Below are 20,083 nucleotides of genomic sequence, written 5' to 3' on the forward strand. Positions count from 1 at the left end.
GGACAAAGTTTCCGTACCAAACATACTTCAAAAAGAAACACACCATTTTGTTTTAAAAACCCTTACTGTTGTGATCATGAATGCAATCGAGAAAACTATTACTTTTAAAAATTGTTAGCAAGACATTATTAGCAGCCATTTAGGAAAGACGTGTCGTTATAGAACTAAAGTACTAAACACATTATTATTAAAGTATTCCAGTAAGCCATGATGGTAGGACACACACACACAATTAATTCCTTTAATTATTTGCATCTACACTTTTTCTGCTGTGACGTGTCAAGCATCTGCTGTGAAAAGGATTGTGTCATCACTCCGTCGACACTGAACTATGGTTTGGTCTTCAGCTTGTTACAAGACTGAGCCATGCATATCCTCAGGGAACACTCTGGTGGCTCAAAGGTCTATGTACGGATTAAAGATGCATTAAACATCACTTTTTAATGTCAGCAAGGAATCAAATTACTCAGCAAATCAGCCTGTAAATTAATTTGTAGAACTGTTGAGCCCGCAATTGATCAGAATCTCAGGCTACTGTGTATTTCCCTCCAACAAAACCCACTCTGGTTTGTTCCTTTGCTCAGAACCTACACGCTCAATTTTAATAGGCTTATAAATAATCTAGCAAATTAAAAAGTTATGGTATATCAGCATTGTTCTGTTTTGTTGAATAAGTTGAACAATAATAATTTTGCTAATATATATTACCAAAGGTTATCATGTTTTTATAGTTATATATGAACATGAAAACACGGGGCTGTATCTTACAATGTGTGCAAATAGGCACCAACATGTCTTTGCTAGTTTCAGACTGACAGTTTTTTCCCACATTGTTTTAAAAAGCAACTGCACCTGCACCCATCTGAGCACCAATGGACGTGTTGCTCTTCAGGTGCGGACAGGCACATTGTTTGTGCATCGCTACCTTGAGACAATTTTACCTTTGACCAACAAAAACCTGGTGTTAAGATGTTAATAATAGGTGTGCACACTCGGCCTCCTCCCATGCCTGCTGCAAGGGGAGATCTGTGTCGTCTACAAGCTTTTTTAAATCTTAATACCTGGTAAATCTGCCATTATACCAGCAATCAACAAAGGTGCAAGCTCACCAGGCTTTTAAATAGTCTGGGCGTTGGTACTTTGACTGTTTCTTTGCATGTTACACAAGGGCAGGAACTCTTTTGAATCACGCATCTGATAATTTTTTCCAGCTATTAAACCATTAAAAGTCCCTTGGACACGCCCTAAATTAACTTGCTCAAATACTAGATTAAAAAAAAAAATTGCACTTTGCCCTGTAGTGGTAAAAAATCTCTCACTGCAGCTTTAAAGCAGATTTAAAATCTGTAACTTTCTTTCACATGTTCCGTATTAATCCACATGTATGTTTGTGCGACAGTCTTTACTTTTGAGCCTGTTTTTTAATGCTGTGTTCATTGTTTTTCATCAATGTCCAGCCCCTCTATTAACCTCAAAAGATCAACAGTGTCGATAATGGATGGATAGATATCTTTTGTTTATGAAATAATTGAAAGGGTTTTCATTAACATCACTGGCCATTGGTCAAAGGGCAGGGTACACCTTGGACAGGTCACCAGCATATCACAGGGCCAACAGAGACAAACACTCATATTCACACCTACAGTCAAACTGGAGTCTTTATTTAACTTAACCCCGATCTGCATGTCTTTGGAATCTTTGGAATGTAGGTGAAGGTCTTCACAGGCAAGGCGGAAAACATGCAAACTCCACACAGAAAAACATTGGCTGAGCCTGGATCCGAACTGGGACCCTTCTTGCTGTGAGGTGACAGTGTGACCCACTGCAACACTGTGCTGCCAGAACACAAGACTATTACTTGATTTGGTGTATATGCACTGCTTTTGAACCACTAGAAGATACCTTTTCCATGTCTCGCTTGCTAACTTCTGACAATCATCTCTGCTTCAGCGACGTATGTCTCTCTTGTCTCTCTCACTTGTGCAGTCAAGTGCAGTAAAGCACGGCTTTCATTCAAAATTAAATTGTATTTATTGACGGCTATCAGGATGTGAGGAGGATCTCAACAAATAAGATAAAAGATGTTTCAGAGACTATTTAAATTACTCATTAAATTACACAACTTTTATCTTAATGTTGGTCATTTGTAAAAACAGCCTTGTTTAATCTATTTTTATTGTATATTGTAATATATAATATATATATATATATATATATATGTATATAATCTTATTCTTTGTAGATTCTGTTCCTATTATAATTTCCCCCATGCACTGCTACTTCCTTGTACTGCTGTGTCAATTTTTAATTTCCTCTATAGAGAATCAATAAAGGTACATCTTATCTTATCTTATCTTATCAACCCTTCATTTAATCTGTGTCAGTACCAAAATGAACTGTGTTCCTACCAGGCCCCATACCTCAGTTAAGTTAATGTTTAATACTCAAGCATTGGACGTCTCATTGCTTGCTTTGAAAAGCAGTTTATCACTAATGCGCGATGAATTCAGGGATATGTTTGACCGGACAGAACCCACCCATTGGAGCCTTTGTTTATCTGGGATGGAAGGATGCATTTGCAAGCTGCATTTGAAGGAGCCTCCAGGACTCTAGAGTCCTGCCATTGTGACGCAGTCTTCAAATGCAGCCTTCGAAGGATGCAGCCCCAGAATTAACATACAGTTCTTATCTTAATTTACCAATCTAACCTTTCATATCCATCTGTACTAACATGTAATGGGTTCCGATTATGGCCCATTGATTCACCAAGTTTGGTGAAAATCGGTTTAATAGTTCTTGCATCATCCTATTAACAAAAAAGTCAACACACAAACAAACAGAGAAACACACACGGGTGAAAACATAACTTCCTTGGTGGAGGTGATTGAGGGGATGGTAAACTCAGGTGAATGCACTCTGATTGTGAAGTAGCCCAGTCATGTCCTATAATGGACTTCACTGCATTGGAGGCAGAGCCCGCTGGGTTTTTCCGACAACTTTATTTATTGATGGCTATCAATAAGATAAAGTGTTTGAATTACAATAAAATCACACAACTTTTACCCTTATTTTTCACATTTATATATATCGCTTTTTTTTTATTGTACTATTTTTATCTATTTTGTTGAGTCTGTTTCTATTCTTATTTTTATTTTTCTCACTACATTTTCCCCCTTTTGCTGCTGTGTCAATTTTGAATTCCCTCTACTGAGGATCAATAACGGTATGTAATCCTATCTTCTCTTGTTCTATCTTATCTAATCCTATCTTATCTTTTCTTATCTTGTGTGATCCTCTTATCTTATCACATCTAATCTTATCTTAACCCGATCATTTTATTTTATCTTATCTTATTTTACCAACCCGTCATCTGATCTGCACCAACGCGTATTGGGTTCCTCCCAGGCTCCATCCCTCCAGTTTCCCAGTTTGGCGGAGCTCGGTTCGGTAGTTCTTGGATCATCCTGTTAACAGATAAACCAGCACACAAAGAGACACGGGTGTAAACATGGTGGAGGTAGTGACGGTGACCGACAGCACAGGTGAAGAAGACGCGCTCACAGAGGGGCAGCCCCGGTCCTGTCCGATAATGGACGCCTTGGCGCGGGAGGCAGAGCCCGCGGTGTTTACGGTGCGCTGGCCCTTTAAGACAGCCCCGTGTTTCCATTGGCGCGCTGACGTCAGAGCGGTGGCCCCACAGTGGAGCTGACAGCGTCCTGCAGCAGGAGCGACTCTTCCACACCGAGAGGACCCACGGAGCCCACACACTGTGGATTAACACGGAAACTTTCACGATGGCGCTCCAGGGGAAAAAGTAGCCCGAGCAGCAGCAGCATCACGCTCCCGGCCGCCGACGGACCCTCCGCCGCTCCGCTCCTCCCGGTACATGCAGCGCTGAGAAAAAAAATATGCTCCAGCCGAGCCGCCTCTACCCCGGCTCCAGTCCCGCGTTCACACCGCTGTGAGCAGCTTTCCCCCGAGACACTCGCTCCTGGCTCTGCTCGGTGTTTTCGTTGTGTTCTGGTTGTTGTTGCGTCTCCACCTCCAAAGTCCGCCGCACGAGTCCCAGCGCCGCCGGCCACAGAGAACCATGGCAGGGAAGCTGACAGCAGCGCAGGGCACAGGAATACTGCTGGTGACAGCCAACGTTGGATCCCTGTTCGAGGATGTGAGTTTCTCCACTCAACACTGTGTCTGCTTGTCACGCTATGAAAGTAACGTAAACAACGTCTCAGCTGGTCACGACTCGCGTGTGCGTGTGTGCGTGTGTGTCTGTGTGTGTGTGTGTGCGCGCGTGTGTGTAGCCTAACCTATAAACACCTCCACTCTCACGCGTCGCACACATGGGGCCCTCTCACAACCATAAAGACACATGGCGTGTGTGTGTGTGTGTCTGTGTGTTGTGTGTTCTGCACATGTAGTGACCCACATTTCCTCTCACGTCTTCAGCCTCCTGTGTTTGAATGACAGTGTAAAGAGGTGAGATGCTGATCCCAGTCATGTTAAACGCTTGTTACCCAACCTGCAACCGGAGGTAAACACAGATGCAGCAGCAGCAGTTCACCCCTGCAGAGCAACACCCACCCTTTAAGGCTGGTGTGCGTCCAGGCAGCTAAAAACCGAACTGTGGGATGAGTTCACTGTTATTGATGATCGCTCGCCTTGTAGTAATGTCCAAAAAACAATCTGTGATGCAATTCAGACTACAGTGTGACCTCTGTTTCACACCTTTTTTAGTTTTTCTCTCATTCACGTCAGGTCTTCCCGGCAGTATGTTAAAAAACAGGAGAGTATTTCCTAAATGAGACAGCTATGTAAACTAGAATGTCACTCAGTAGGGCGCATACCACCACCAAGGCCCAACAGTCCCCTTGAATTCAAATCAAGCCGCACCAAATTGCACACACTCATAGATGTCAGTTCTCAAAAGCTTTTTTTTTACACTGGTCAAAAAATTCACTAAAACCTGCTAATATCTGGCTTTTGTCTGCAATGGGAATGGATTCAATCAGCTTTCATTCCCGGGTCAAATGACTCTGTAGAAGACACAGGTATTACTCGGCTCCGGCCGTCAGTGATGGAAATGTAACTCCTGGTGAACGCACTAAGTGAGAGAATACCTCAGCTTTCCGATCGTTCGTGACGAAGAACATGACGCATCGGGGGGGGGAAAGCAGAAAGGCAAACTCCTCTACTTGCGCTGGGAAGGGAGTCAATCACCTTTATTTTAGTGGGTTTACCCTAGTTTAAATAACCTGCATATACCTGCTAATTTTGATGTATAAGAGGTCTAGTTTACCTGATTTTTTCCCCCCAGCAAGATCTCTGCGTTGTTATTTGAGACATTCACAAAGATGTGGAAAAACGCCCTATCTCGCAATGTTAAAGAAAGTGAAAGTAAGTGGGTTCTTCCTTGGCCCATACACCAAATTTCATGAAAATTGGTTCAGTAGTTTTTGCATATTCCTGTTAACAGACAGACAAACAACAATGAAAATTAAAATGTGGTTGAGGTAACTACGTTGCCTCCACCAAGCCCAAACAGTCGCCTTATGAATCCACATTTAAATTCACCAGGTACAGATTTTTATTTGGATCTGCACCAAATTGCTCACAAGTTGCTTTCAGACATGCACGGAACTTAGAGATTCTCTGCAGTGTCTCCGGAGGGTGTGTATGCATGAACGCAAATGTCCAAGTGAGAGCCTCTCGAGTTTCTCTAGACTTTCTCCGCCTATAAATTCTGCAGATGTCGATCCACGCCCTTTCACAAAATTTCATGGAAAGTGGTTGACTAGGTTTTACATAACTCTGCTCACACAGTGACAGAATGATAACCTCCTTGGCGGAGGTACCAACACTTGTACCAGTTGAGATTGTTTCCTACCTAACGTCTATTTGCATTATCATGAGAACAGGCAGCATTCAGGTATTCACTCCAGATAAAACAATTCACTTGTTCGGCTGAAGAAAGCAAACACATCATGCTCAGTTGTAAAAATAGATGTGTCACACCTCTGGAGGAGTTTCTGTGACGGCTTGTGAATGGTATCTTGGGCGGTTATCATGTATTGCAGATTGACACCTAGTGCCACTAAATTATAGTGAAAAGTGTAACTGTTCCAATGAAATGGTTCAGGCTCAAACACTGTGTCAGTTTCAGTGTTGTGTCAATAGAGAGTCCCCCCCTCTTCCTCCCTCCTCTCACCCGGGTGAAGTGCGGATCTAAACATGAGGGAAGAGCAGTCTCCCATGCTGGAGTAAGCCTATAAATAGCCTCTTTCTTAAAAGCGCCACACTATGGGTGTTCTGTGGTGCTTTTCTTTTTTTCTCCACCAGACTTCTACCAGCCTGAGCCAAAATGCACATAAGAGCATGTTTCCCTCCTGTGAGTGGGTGTGTTGGTCATATTTGAGGCTATCTTTAGTCGGCAGTGTGTCGGCACCCCTTATGATGCATGCATGAGTTGAATGAAGTCTTTGTGGGCTGCTGTTAATGCAGATTCCACTATTAGGTCTGCTGTCAATGAGAAGATCGTGTTTCGGCAGCACATGGCCTGAACCAGATCCTGTAAAATACAACATGATACGCAGCAGGCGCTCAAAAGATGGAGGTATATTTCCACATCATCTCATAGTTTCACTCCGACATGGAAAATGTTAAACTTTCCTTCCTCCAACTCAAATGACGTGGCTGCATGGTTCTATGTGAACACTTTTGAAGGCCCAAATAGCATATTCATTAGTTTACAAATGAAAACAAATGAATTTGTGAATAATAAAACACGCCCTAGGTCAATTCACTATGAAGTGCTTTGCTGTTACAGCTCTACTTGGTCTATACGTTCGATCTCTGTCTGTAGCTTGTACGATAACATGGAATATCGAGGGGTTTTCTTGACTCGGCTACTTCACCTCCTCTCCAATTATTAGGAAGTGAGTAATTGTGGGACTCTGATATTCCTTCATATCCGTAGTATTTGACATTGGTTTTGAAATGTCATTGTTGAAACAAAAAAAATACACTCATTCTAATCCCTTTAGTCTTAAATTGAATTCATGGTGATCATTTAAAGGTTTTAAAAAGTCTTACATTTGTATTATCTTGTTGAAACCTGCTGAAGCCCTGCTTAGGATACATGCTGCCGTATAATTGACAACACTGAGTCAGCCTCATCGATGTCTGCCACTGATGCTCTGCAGTTTAGCATTGAACGTAACTTTTCGCAGCAGAGCATGCTGCTGAGCTAAGTTAAGCTGCTTTCAGACCTGCCCCAAACTCCACTGGAAATTCTCCGGAGGGGCTGGATGTGTAAATACAAATGTGTGAGTGCGAGCCTCCGAACGTTCTGCAGAGATTCTCCAGTCAGCCCCCTAGAAAAAAGTCCACAGATAGTCACAATGGAGAGGATGTGAGAACACAGCAGGAGGTCCTCTGCAGGATTCACCGCGAGCGAGCAGGGGGGTTGATGACATTTCTAACACACGACAAAAAAAACAAAAACAACCCCACAAAGAAAACACATTTTCTCAAGAGGAAATAGCTGAGCTACACACGTAGAAGAGACTGGCAAAGATGTCAAGATAGTTTGTGGTGACAAGGCCAGACGCTGGTTTTGATTCATGTGCGAAAGGCAAACTCCGGAGAAATTCTGTGGACATTCTCCAGAGTTCATGACTCAAACCGGCTTAATTCTTGATTTGAGCTTGAGATGTCTCCAGCATGTAGAAACTGCTGAAATTTCATACAGGAAGCATCATACTAGAGTCATTCCCTGTCAAATCATCACACTTTCGGGCTGCACTGTCACAGATATTCATGCCATTTTATTGCTTATTTTGTCACATGAGAAATCCATGTCACCAAAATGTTATGTGTCTCGGGTTGAAATGAGGGGAGATATGGTTCTCAAAGCACTTTCCCAGCTCTATATTTATCTTAACAGTACACAAAATAACAGCATTATGAGTGATCATAGCAGTTCAAGTTGAATTGCAAAACAAACCCATATTTTGAAATTGGTAAAAATATTCTCCAAAGTTAAATTATAATGTCATCGAGAACTCCAAAAAGTTTGGTCTTTGGTTTGTGAGTCATCGTTTAGAGATATCATAAGTAGCATCACATCAATAATTAGTTAAAATAATCCTTGCTGTTAAAAGTCATAATCTCTATGTGTAAAGTGATGAAATGGCTAGTTCCTAATAGATCACGGAACAGTTCTCAGGAGCTAAAGTTTCAACAGTTTTAATCCTTCTGCCTGACAATATTTTTATTATATAAACATTAACATAGTGCTGTCCTCCAAGATGCTGTCTTACTATTTAATGTCCATGTTTTCCTTTATTATTTTAAACACTCAAAGTATTTGGGTTTCTTTCCTCATGCTGTTACTAATTCATATGGAGAGTAATAGCTGTTTGTGCGATGCACTCATGTGGCCTGTGCCCAGGGAATAAACGCCTTGATGTTGATGCCAGGTATTCTGTCTCGGTCAGCCTCGTTTTGTCTTTTTAGGACATTTGAATTTTCTCATGTCTCCACTTCTCAAGTTCTTGTTTGAAGAACATCTAAAGCACAAGATTAACAATCCTCCTCAAGCTCAAGTCTTTTTCCACTGTTGGCGCTCTGAGCCATCCTCACTGAATCTAATTTGACGGCAAACAATAGTTTCTCCTGTGTTTTAAAGCGACCTTCCAGAGTTAAGATTAGTTATTTGCTTTTTGGTGAGTCTGACGCACACCCCCACCTCACCACCCCACCCCACCCACCAGCTGTCAGCTAGATTGTGTATTTACTCCTTTACTTTTGCAATAAGCTAACCGCTCAGTTTGTAAGGCTAACCTGATTAAACAGAGCAACAAGCAGCCACTCAGATATAATAATAATAATAATAATAATAATAATAATAATAATAATAATAATAATAATAATAATAACTAGCACTTATCTAAACAAGGTTACAAAGTGCTTCACAAAATCCATGGCAAAAAATGAATGAATAGAAATAAAAGGTATTCAATTCAGTGCCAAATCACACCATATTAAGGTTTTCTGGTTCTAATGTATGTGTTTCCATTCATTTGTGTCCTCATGTTGGACGATGAGCCTGCTATAACAGACATTATACAGTATCTCGACTCTCCAGGATCTGTTTGACGCTCTGTTCCTACCTGATGACATTGTAGGGCCACCTATGGGTCCTGATCCAAAGTAATGGAAGGGATTAATACGATTTTTACTGATACGAGTGCCCTTATTGATTCTTCTAATTCTGACTCCCTTAATGGTTCCTTATTCATTTTCTGTGCTGAAAAAAGCAGGCCTACACAGTCTGAACACACAGTGCAGAAACAGAGATGGAAAATGGGATGTGAGTCAGGTGCACCACAGCTCCGGTGTTAAGCTGCTGTTTTTATTTACAGCGTTTCTCAAAGGTAGAGAATTTATTTGTGGTTTCTTTTTGGTGGTGGGTGGTGCGGTGTGTGAGACCGATGTTGATGCAGAGAGGGGAGAATGTAACCCAGTTCATTTTTCCGTAGCTACGATTTACAGATGTCCACTAAATGTCTCTCCTGCAGATTATCAGTAGACAATACAATTTACCGATGTTCCATAAATGCCTCACATGCAGGCTAACCTTGCAATGTTGCTACATACAGCCTCAAGTCCCCATTTAGTTTCTGCTGTTTGCAACCCAAACAGGTGTGTGGCACAAAAACTAGTTTGAAAAGAGGCTTCAGTTGTAAGATTATCTGTTGGATTTTATCTACCCAGGTGGGCCTTCTCTTCTCTAGCCAGGGTGCCTGGGAAACGGTGATTTAGGTGTTCTTAGTCAAAGAAAATCAAGTCTGTGTGGTGCTAATCTTGATATACATACAGGATATTTACCCTCAGTAACCAATGTGCTGCTCTGATGGGAAGCAGTGGCACTGGTATGTAGTGTGTCATATGCATGCAGAAAGCACCTGGAATTAAACCTGTGTTGAGTAGAATGATGTTTCTTCTTATTAGATTTTCTTTCCTCACTTGTAAATTGAACAGATATTACAAACAACACTGGTGTTGTCTTTCTTTGAGAGTGTGCAAATTAGATGATTATTTGCTGCACCAAGCAGGTTGCACCACCCCGAAGAGGCAGCAGATGATGACTTGAGCCGACAATCACAGTTGACGGGCTGGAAACTCCTGTCTGTAGTAGGTGTGCATGTTCACATCAAACATGTTGTGAGAGTGTTGTCCTTTTAGTACTGGTTTGTTTCAGCAGATGGACAGGGCGCGGGCTGGTCTTGTGTGTCACTGATCAATGTGGTGCCCTAGGCGCAGGTTTTGTTTTAAGGTGTAGGAATGGTGGTTTACCTGTTAATGTAGTCCACTGTACCAGTTACAGCAAGCTACTGCCTAGTTTTCATGTGTATTACAGACAAACCTATGCAAATATATCCATCATGCTTCACTTCAGTTGCAGGGACCTGAACTAAATTCTGTTTACAGGCCAACGGGTCGCTCGCGGTTTAAATCTAAATAAACCCACGCAAAATCAACACAAAAGTTTTCCACTTACGCTCAGTTCAGAGAAAACAAACTGTAAGGTGTGACAGGACTGCCCTTGTCTGTTATGTGATCTTTGGCAGGAACTGGGTCTGACTCATTGGCAGTAATTGAGAGATCATTTCATGACTTGTGGAGAATTTCCAGAGAACTTGGTTGCTTTAAAGCTAAATGATTAAAATCAAACAAACAGATGCCAACGATCCAGTTCACTTATAGAGTTGAGGATGTGAGGTAATGTGTTGCTCTGATTTCTCTCCCCTGTTCATGTTACCCTGACGCTGGTTCCTGCAGTCTCCTTGGGTGCAGTAAACACTGGTCACTTGCTGTGGTTTTCATTTGATTACAACCACTCAGCTTATGATTACTCACACGTCTTGTTCGCCAAGTCAAGATGACCATGTTGTGATGCAATGGATTACTATAGGTGCCTCAGACATGCACTGAAGGCCAGATATTTCCCTCAAATTATCCAGAGGGACTGTGTGAGAACACAGATGTCAGGCTTCATCCGTACTACTACAGTATGTTCCATTTCAAAGAAAAAAGATCTCTGTCCACACAAGCATGTTAGCTCAGTTTTAATCCCCATCCATTGCAACTAGGGCTGCAATGATTCTCCAAAGCCGTGTTCAGTTCGGACCTCGGTTGTAGAGCCACAGTTCGGCTCATACCTTTTTTTGGGGGGGGGGTTGCAGTGAGGGTGTAAGAAAAGTAGCGGTCTTTCTGGGTTTTATTAAAACACCAACATTTGGAAGAGAAAAGAGAAGAACGTGTTAAACTTGACTTCACATACAACTACTTAAACAAAAATAAATAGTAAGGTGACTGAGTTCAATCCGTATATACAAAGTCCTCCCAAGCCCAACATAGTTTAGTTCAATCCAGTTTAAATGACGCAAAACATTATCCGTTCTGGGGTTTTCTGCGGATCAACCAACAACTCTCGGTACTCTCAGTGTCTAAACGTCTCCATTTTTAGGCCTCTAAAAGTGTGGATGCCAGGCGTATCCGTAACCAAGTTAATGTGCTTTCAGACGGAAACGTATTAGTGTGGATGTAGCCTCAGAGTCAGTTGCTCTGGAAATTTTGCATAACTTCTCCTGTCAGCCCCCTTGTAAAATGTTAGCGTGAGGCCATGTGAGAATACAGCAGGACATTTTACAGAAAATTCCCAGTAAGCTTGTGGTGGGCGCGTTGATGACATGCGAGGGACGCAAGATTAATGAAAAAGATGCCAGACGCAGACGTCAACTTGAAAAGACAACAGAGATTATCGAGTTATTGATGATTAAGGCCAATGCTGGTGTCAATGTGCTGTAAACGGAAATATGTGATTTTTTTGCAGCTGAATTTATACTCTTGCCTGCTCTACCTAGGTGCCACCCCTGGCCTGACTTCTCCGTGTCTGACAATCTCTTGACAATCTCCTGCTGCGTTCTTGCTGCAAAACTCCGGACCCAATTTCCGACACTTTTTCCAGAGTTCTTAAAACAGCTTATGTTAAACCTCTTGTGGGTTTGGTCTTCCTACTTATTTTTTCATCATTTCCGTTGCTCCTTGTGTTTCTCCCTCTCCAGTCCACTGACAGCTCATTAGCTCTGCCTGTCGCAGCCCGTACCCTACTGGGTGGGCACAACCCTAAAGATAGAACGGAGCAGGAACAAATAGGAGTGTTTCCTCAAACCTGGAAGCTCTGCATACACTGCATACACTGCTCCAAGGCATTTTGTTATCACTGATTATCATACAGCGTGTGATTGTGTGGTGGTGAAAAGTTTAAGAGGTCTTTGTCGTTACCAGTCTTATCTCTCTGCATCTCATAAGAGCAGTGAGGTTAAAATGTATTTTCCCTGTAAACACATGAGGATGTTACTGCAGGCAGCATAGACCCTGGAAACTATATTTAGCTTTTAGTCACATGCTTGATGGTAGTGAAATCCCTAACTGAATAATGTAATTGAGCATTGAGGGTGTGTATTTAGAGTGTTGACAATAGGAGTGCAAATGTATGATCGCACAACTGATGCCTAGTTGTTGAGAGGCTGAAACAGGAAGCACACAATGTGAGCGTGGCTTACTCCTTAATACCAAGTCCTTACCGTGTGTCCAGCTCCTTGGGTTTTAGCTCAGGTTTTATGGGGAGTTTGAGCAGCAGAGGCTGTGACCAAGTGCTCCTTCTGACAGCTTGATTTTGTGTTTCTTCCTCTGCCAAAGTCTGTCCCAGTGCGTTGCTGCAGGAGTGGAAAAGTTTATGAAAGAAAGATCAGATGATGCTATTTCGGTGCTCTCCCTGCTCTGCCCTCCTCCATCCTGTCATAACACGGAATTGGAAATTCAAAAGGAAAAGATGTTGGAAAGAGCTGAAAGTTGACTCGTACAACATTTTTCTCATCAGCATGTAGCGTCTTACCGAGGCAAATATACATCCAGCTAACATGTAATATCCATGTAATCAACTAGCAGTATCTGGTGGTATTTGCAATATCTTGAAATCGTTAACAATATATTGCTTGTACATTCCAACATGGATTCTCATTCGGTTATAACCAAGCCTTCTTTCTTATTTCCTCAATATATAATTTAAATTAAACATCCTTATCATTGTCTATGATAAGAAAATTTACTGCAGAATTTTTCGCAGTAAACCTTGTGTCACACTTTGTTTTGGATTGACAATGTGTGACAAACCATTTTTACCTCTATGTTATTAAGAATATAAGAATAAAACATCACACAAGTAAAAATATCAATGTATATTTTAGATGGCTTGACCCATTAATATTATGCTTTGAATGATGACATCTTTAAGGAAAGCCCTGCAGCTGTAGTCTCTTGTCACCAGGGGTGAAAGTGGAGGGCCCTCCAGGATAATATTTGTTCCTGTTTTGCGCGGTAAGCCCTGTCGCCTGCATCACTCAGCTGGGCTCTGGGTTTTCTTTACACAGCCTGTGGCTGTCATGGCGGAATGTGTGGCTCACTGACCGACTTGTTACAGTGCGACATCAGTCAACGAGGTCGCTTCCACAAATTATCATAAAATAACGAGTTAATGTGAGGCTATAATACCGCATTAGCTCCTCCAGTTGTATTCAGCTTCACCTCATACAAACTGCTCCACAAGAGAGGCCTGGGTCGCAGACAGTTGTCGGTGGCACTCAGTTACCAGTTATTATGCAATCTAATACAACAGTTCGGCAATGAATGTTGTTTTTTGTTGAAACTGTTTAAGGAGGTGTTGATCGTTTTTGAGCCTCAAGAGGCGTTTCTCTTATTTTGTCCACCCCATTAATGTAATGAAGTTCAACATTTTGACCTTCATGGCACTTATATTAACTTTTGTCTCAGATTGCATTAGTTAGGTAAACCAAGACATGCAAGTGAGTGTGACTCTTACTCCACTCATCAGTAACTTCTTATTAACTGAAGTGATGTACAATCCTGAGAACATGATGCCAGGTCCAGTGCAGAGAAACCAGGAAGAAATACAAAGTAGAGCACGACTGATTTATCAGTTGGGAGTTAAAAATTGGCCGATATGAGCCTTTCACAGACATATCAGTAGTGGAGTTTAGGTTTGCCAATATAAAAACTTATATTTTACAGAATTAACAATGCTGAAAGGATGTTTATTTTTTCGTAATTCATGTGCTATACATTTAGTTTCATTGTGTTTTCTTTTTATTTATAATAAGATTTATGGTTAAATTGTAAAATATCAAGCTTCAGTTACATTTCTTTGGCATAAATGTTTGATAATTATATCATAGGAATAATTGCAATTTGTCAAGTGTAATATTAATATGTAGTATATATTGGTTGATATATTGGTATTGGAAATTGTTTACTCCCTTATATCAGTATTGACATTCGCCACCAAAAGTCCACATCTGGGATGCCTCAAAAACAGATCACAACACTGAGGTTGCCTGTGGTTTTCTGTCTGTGATTGACTATTCATGATGGTACGTCACTTTATCAAAAGCAGGTTCTCTTTGATCTCTCACTTTACACACATTGCTTCAGGATGTGTGAGGCTGCCTCACGCCAGACCAACCTGAAGTCTGACACGTTGATGTTTGCACATTATGTCATCGGTTAAAATTAGAGCACATGCACTCACTTCATCTCCTAAGTCAGTCAGGTACATCACCATATCCTCGTACCTCCTGTTTGCGTGTATCACCTTGGTACGTCATGCTCACCAGGCTGTTTTTCTGAGCTGTGTCTCCCAGGTGCTGAGTCAGGTCATCATACCCTGGAACAGAAGAGTGTGTTCAGGCCCAAAACCAGCAGAGGTGTAGAGATGATCACGTGGCTGATGTGGAGAATGGTCTGTCGCTGCGGCTGGTCTGAACTGTTGATCTTATCACGCAAAATAAGCAGTCACTCACTGAACTAGGCAGGGGGGCTTCTTCTCGTGGGGGTCTGTCAGGGGGAATGATACATTCACCAACATGTACTGAATCCGCAGACAGACGTACAATTCAACACTCTGGAGTCTATGATAACAGGGACTTTACAGTGGGTCGACACAGTCAACCTTTTCCAGATTACACCTCACCCAGGAAAATGAAAAAATGTGTGCCAGCACGAGGGGCATTGAACATCCTGTCACATCAGTAATTCACGATGCGATTGTTCTGTGTGACAATTTTACTTTGTCTAGTTTAAGCGGCTCCGCAGCAGTAACAAGGCTCCTTCACAAGTTCTCCATCTGAAGGATGTTTCAACCTCTCAGGTATCAGCTCGCTCACCACAAAACCTGCCAGTGTGACTTTGTGTCTGTCAGAATGTGGTCGGATGGAAGTTGCTTGTTGGACACCAAACTCTGCCAGAGACTTTATCAAAGAGCATTTGCTGTAATGATGCTGGAGACTGGACTTGGATTGAATTAGGCCTTAACGTTCGATTTACAACTATGAAAAGCAAACAGACTAACACAATTTAACTTCGCCTCAATTTTGCATTTTGTACTCATGGAAACTCATTTGATTTTCCCGTTTAACTCATTACATTAAAATCCATATTAAGAAAAGAGGACAATTCTTTTTGTGGACAAAATTAAATGGAAAAGAGCTTTATTTACATTTAAAACTGTTGAGTCAGTCGATTGTGACACAGGTACATGGATCGATAAGAGTGGGTGTGCCGACACACAGCACGGGAAGTTTGAGGTCATACCATGATTATCCAGGGAGGGAAAGCCTGAGAGACACGTCCACACCCAACTCACTGATTAGGTCAAGGACAAATCACAAAGCAGATTTCGGTGCCTCATTTTGGTGCCTGAGCTATGTAATGAAGTAGTTGCCCTGCTTGCCTAACTTTCTTATCTTCGACTGTCGTTTTGTGTTTTTTAGAGAGGAAATAGTATCGTTTTTTGGCACTATTAAGGGACCTGTTGTTTCAGAAGTATCAATTTAGCTCCGGTATCAGAAAACCCCCCGAATGATAACCAACCCTAGAGTTCTTGCCCTGAAGGTTCCTCAAAGTCACAAGCAAAAGACCAGAGATTTTTAAGAGCTTTAAAGTAATTATTAAGTGTGTTATTCGACTCACACTGCTCGCTGCCACTTTTTGTTGACACCATAATATTGTGTAGTGTGAGTCTGATTTTAAAACTCAGCCAGCTGTACTGGGTTTAATATGGGATTAAATTAGCTGTAACTGGGCTATTTTAACCCAGTTTTGACATTTCACATGCGTGCGTCAACACAAAACCGGGTTACTTTGGTAACCCGGTTAAAATCTTTGAGGGCTGATTTGATGGTAACGTGTCAAACCCACAGTGCGCCACTGTCCTCCATCTCTACATGCTCAATGCCTGTTGACATTACAGCTGCGACGATTGGCCTACAAACTGATGAGTTTATTGACTGAGAATTGATCAGCAATTAATTTGATAAGTAAATAATCATTTTAGTTATTTTTTAACCAAAAATAGGAACAATTTATTGATTCCAAGTTCTCTAATGTGAGGATATGATGTTTTTTCTTCACCATACATGATGGTAAACTGAATGTCTTTTGGTTTTGGACTCGCAGTCGGACTAAACAAGGTGTATAAGCTTCGGGTGTGGGGCTTTATTATTAATCTTTGACTATTTTTGGAGCTTGAATAGACAAAACAATGAATCAATTGATGAATCGATCAATCAACAAAGTAATCTGCAGACTAATCAATAATGAAAATGATTGTGACATGCATAGAGGAGTTACCTGAAGGGGTTTCCATGTATATGTCTCCAGCCAGAAAACACACCTCCATGTCCAGACATGCCTGGCTGCTCAGTCATTCATGCTTTGGGTTTTAGGTATTAGGTGTGAGGTGTGTTCTACTCTGGTGAGATGAGAAAGTAAGAAAGAGGGAGGAAGTAGCTGGTTCTTATTTAACGTCTTTCAGAGGCCATATACAAGATGTTCCTTTGCTGTTATGTTACTAAGTTTTATTACACTGTCCTCAGCATGTATTAACATTATGGTTTCAGTTCACTCAAATCACAACGGAAACAGTACACAGCTGTTGTATCTATCTATACAGAGATAGACCTTGCTTTTTTTATCTGCTGATGTTTGGAGCTGGATATCAACCGCTGCCCCCCTACAGATGCTCTGAATTTCAGTTTCAAAGTCAGATATCTTTTAATATCTCTTTAAAAAAAAACAACTAAACTATTTGAATGGCAACCTTGTGCTAAGTAACAAAATGTGTTTTTCATTTTGTGGTTTGTTTGTACTGACCCTGTTTTAAAAAATGTTCCCCCCCGCCAAGAAGGTTATGTTTTTGCCCCAGTTCGTCGGGTGGTTGGTTTGTTTGGGTTTCAGATGGATTACACAAAATCTACTAAACATATTTCCACACAACTTGGTGGAAGAATGTGACATGGGGCAAAGAACAAACCACTACATTATTGCATTTATCCTGAAAAAGGTGTGAATGCAGGAAACTTTTTTCACTTTATTTCTCATTGCAAAGATTGTGCATTGCAAGGTCATATTTTGACTTTTTCACCAATTTCCTGGGAGAAAATCCAAGGATCTTGATGTAAAAAAGAAAACTGATAGGACTGTGTGCAATTTGGTGTAACTAGATTGAACAGTTTTCTTTTCTTTTTACAATCCCAAAATATGATGTTATGAAAACTGTTATATCCCCATAGTGTAATTGGAGTGGAACCTCTTCTTGAACTTTCATTTGATTTGATATAGGCACTTTGCATGTAAGGGTCTCTGGTCGAGGATGTTTATGTGGACTTTGTTACGACTTGGATGTTATGTGCTTGGTAAGAACAAAACCAGAGCTAGTTTTTTTTTCTCAAGAACACCTTTATAGTTGACTTGGATAAAATCTTGAAGATGAGATTGTTGTATTGTTTGTAGAAAGAGGTTTATGTTATTTCTCTTTTTAACAGTGGGTCATGAAAGTGTAGGTATTTATACCTCGGAATCTCTGCCGAGTTTATGTGCAGTATTTAAGAGTGTGTCAGTGCTGTTTATCAAAGGAATTTGGCTCACGCTCTTTTTGTAAACCCAAAGTGTGTGTATGTTTTTAAAGAGCGCGCTTAGCAACAGCCGTCCACTTGTGTTTTCATCTACGATCCACACTCATTACAACACATTACATGCAAGTGTAAATGTCCGTTTTACACCTCTTGCTGTGTTTGTCACATGCTCACATGAGCACATACTTGTGGTTTTCTCTGTGTCTGCTGGCGAGAGACACAGATTGAATGATTGCAGAAGCGCTCATACCTCTTTTATCTCTACAGAAGCCAAACTTCTCAAATAATAGAGCCGTGGCTGGCAGCCTGTCCGTGCTGTCACAGAAGCAGAACATCAGCACAGTCTGTCCTCCCTGCTCTGTTCCCCACCACACACCCAGGCACTTCACATCCGAGGCAGCTGCAGGGTTTTTTGTTTTTAAAGAGGGATGCATACACTGTGTTGGTCACAGATATCACATGTCTCTACAGAAGGGGTTAGCTTTTCAGGGAATTTTACTGACTCTCCATCATATCATTACAGGCTCAGCAGTGCCTCGCTTTTAATTCAGTAATTCCGAATTTATATTATCGTGTTAAACAGAGGTCTGTTGAGAAACGTATTAATTGAAGTGTGCTTTCTCTTTGTAGCTGTAGTTGTGCTGTGTTTGACCTTGGTTTGAACTTGACCTTGGTTGTTTTTAAATAAACCAAAGATTAAAAAGCACGCCTTGTCTTGTCCAGATGATTTTCGGGGTCACCTTTTGTTTGAAAAATAACATTTGATTGTGTTGGTAGTGTATCAGCCGCTGCTGTGTAAACTGTCTGAGTGCAATAAAATCAAATCAGAGAGGAGCAGTGAATGGCTGCATGTTGTGCCAACACCAGTGATGAGTAAACTGTGAAGTTGTGTTCACCATACTTGGACTGTTCACTTGTGTTCATTTCTCTGTTTCCAAGTGACTTTAGAGTACAATAGGATCAGCTGTCCACACTTTGACCTGAGTTTTACAGGACTGGAGTTTTAAGTACTTTGAAATCAGGTTGCATCATGAACATAGGGAGAAACTTCACAGATATTGTTCTCTATCTTAAACACGTCCACACTAGTAGATAGGGAATAACGGCACTCCAGAGGCAGCGAAGCACCACCTCATGTGACCTCACAGGGAAGCAGATGTGAACAAAAAGGACAGGGGCGTGGAGCGACAACTTGCTTTAATGTTAATTAACAAACGCAGAGGGATGAACAAGTTTGGACGAGTAAATGGTCAGAGACAGCCACAACCTCAGTACTGGGGATGGTGAAATTTCTGTAATCTGACTTTAGGCTCAAGGAGGATGTGTACTTTTTGATTCTAGTTCAAAACTTTGGGTAATGAGTTAATTCTCTTTTTTTTAAACATTGAATGAGAAAGTCAATATCACTCTAGACCTCTAAGTAAAAATGAAGCTAGAGTCAGAAGACGTTTGGGCCTAGAATAACTGAAATATAATGGTTAAATTTAATTGTAAAATCCTGCCCATTGGCTAAAAATAAACAAAAACCCTTGTTGGTCGGTTTTCATATCTCAGGTTTATACCGAATCAAACAAATAATAGATTTAGAAGTGACTGGACAGTTTTAGACCAGCTTTTACACACTTGTTTCCACTGTTAATACTAAGCCAAGTAAACACGCTGCTGGTTGAAGCTTATATTTAATATAAAGGCATGGGAGGGACATCAAACATCTAACTTTGTGTGTGTGTGTGTGTGTGTGTGTGTGTGTGTTTGATGTTTGCAGTATAGTGAACCTGAGGCGTAACATTGTCACTGAGTAAACTTGAGAAAAAGCTTTGCCGTTAGACATTCATTCATTGTGTAGAAGCCACAGACAGACCACATCCCATCCATCACCTCAGCTGGATAGTGGAAATTGCTCCTAAAACCCAACTGGTAGTTTGAATGAACTAAAACACATTAGCATCCTTAGAGTCCTCTAGCTGCCACTAGTATTTTAATTGTATGGCTGTCCTTCCATAGACACAGCTAATATGAAAGTGCTC

General features: G+C 41.2%; 1 protein-coding gene across 2 annotated transcripts in view; it reads left to right on the forward strand.

The window, feature by feature from the left end:
- Positions 1-3,670: 3,670 nt before the first annotated feature.
- The window catches only part of LOC118119362 (inositol polyphosphate-5-phosphatase A), a 149,982-nt gene continuing 133,569 nt past the window's right edge, over positions 3,671-20,083 (forward strand). The window contains exon 1 of one of the 2 annotated variants that reach the window (XM_035173266.2): positions 3,671-4,168. In XM_035173266.2, the coding sequence (XP_035029157.1) occupies positions 4,091-4,168 (78 nt within the window). In that variant the 5' untranslated portion in view covers positions 3,671-4,090. The remainder of the gene's footprint in view (positions 4,169-20,083) is intronic. The other variant, XM_035173267.2, reaches the window with a different exon arrangement.

Source organism: Hippoglossus stenolepis, chromosome 12 (assembly GCF_022539355.2).
Source record: "Hippoglossus stenolepis isolate QCI-W04-F060 chromosome 12, HSTE1.2, whole genome shotgun sequence".
Taxonomy (NCBI): Eukaryota; Metazoa; Chordata; class Actinopteri; order Pleuronectiformes; family Pleuronectidae; genus Hippoglossus; species Hippoglossus stenolepis.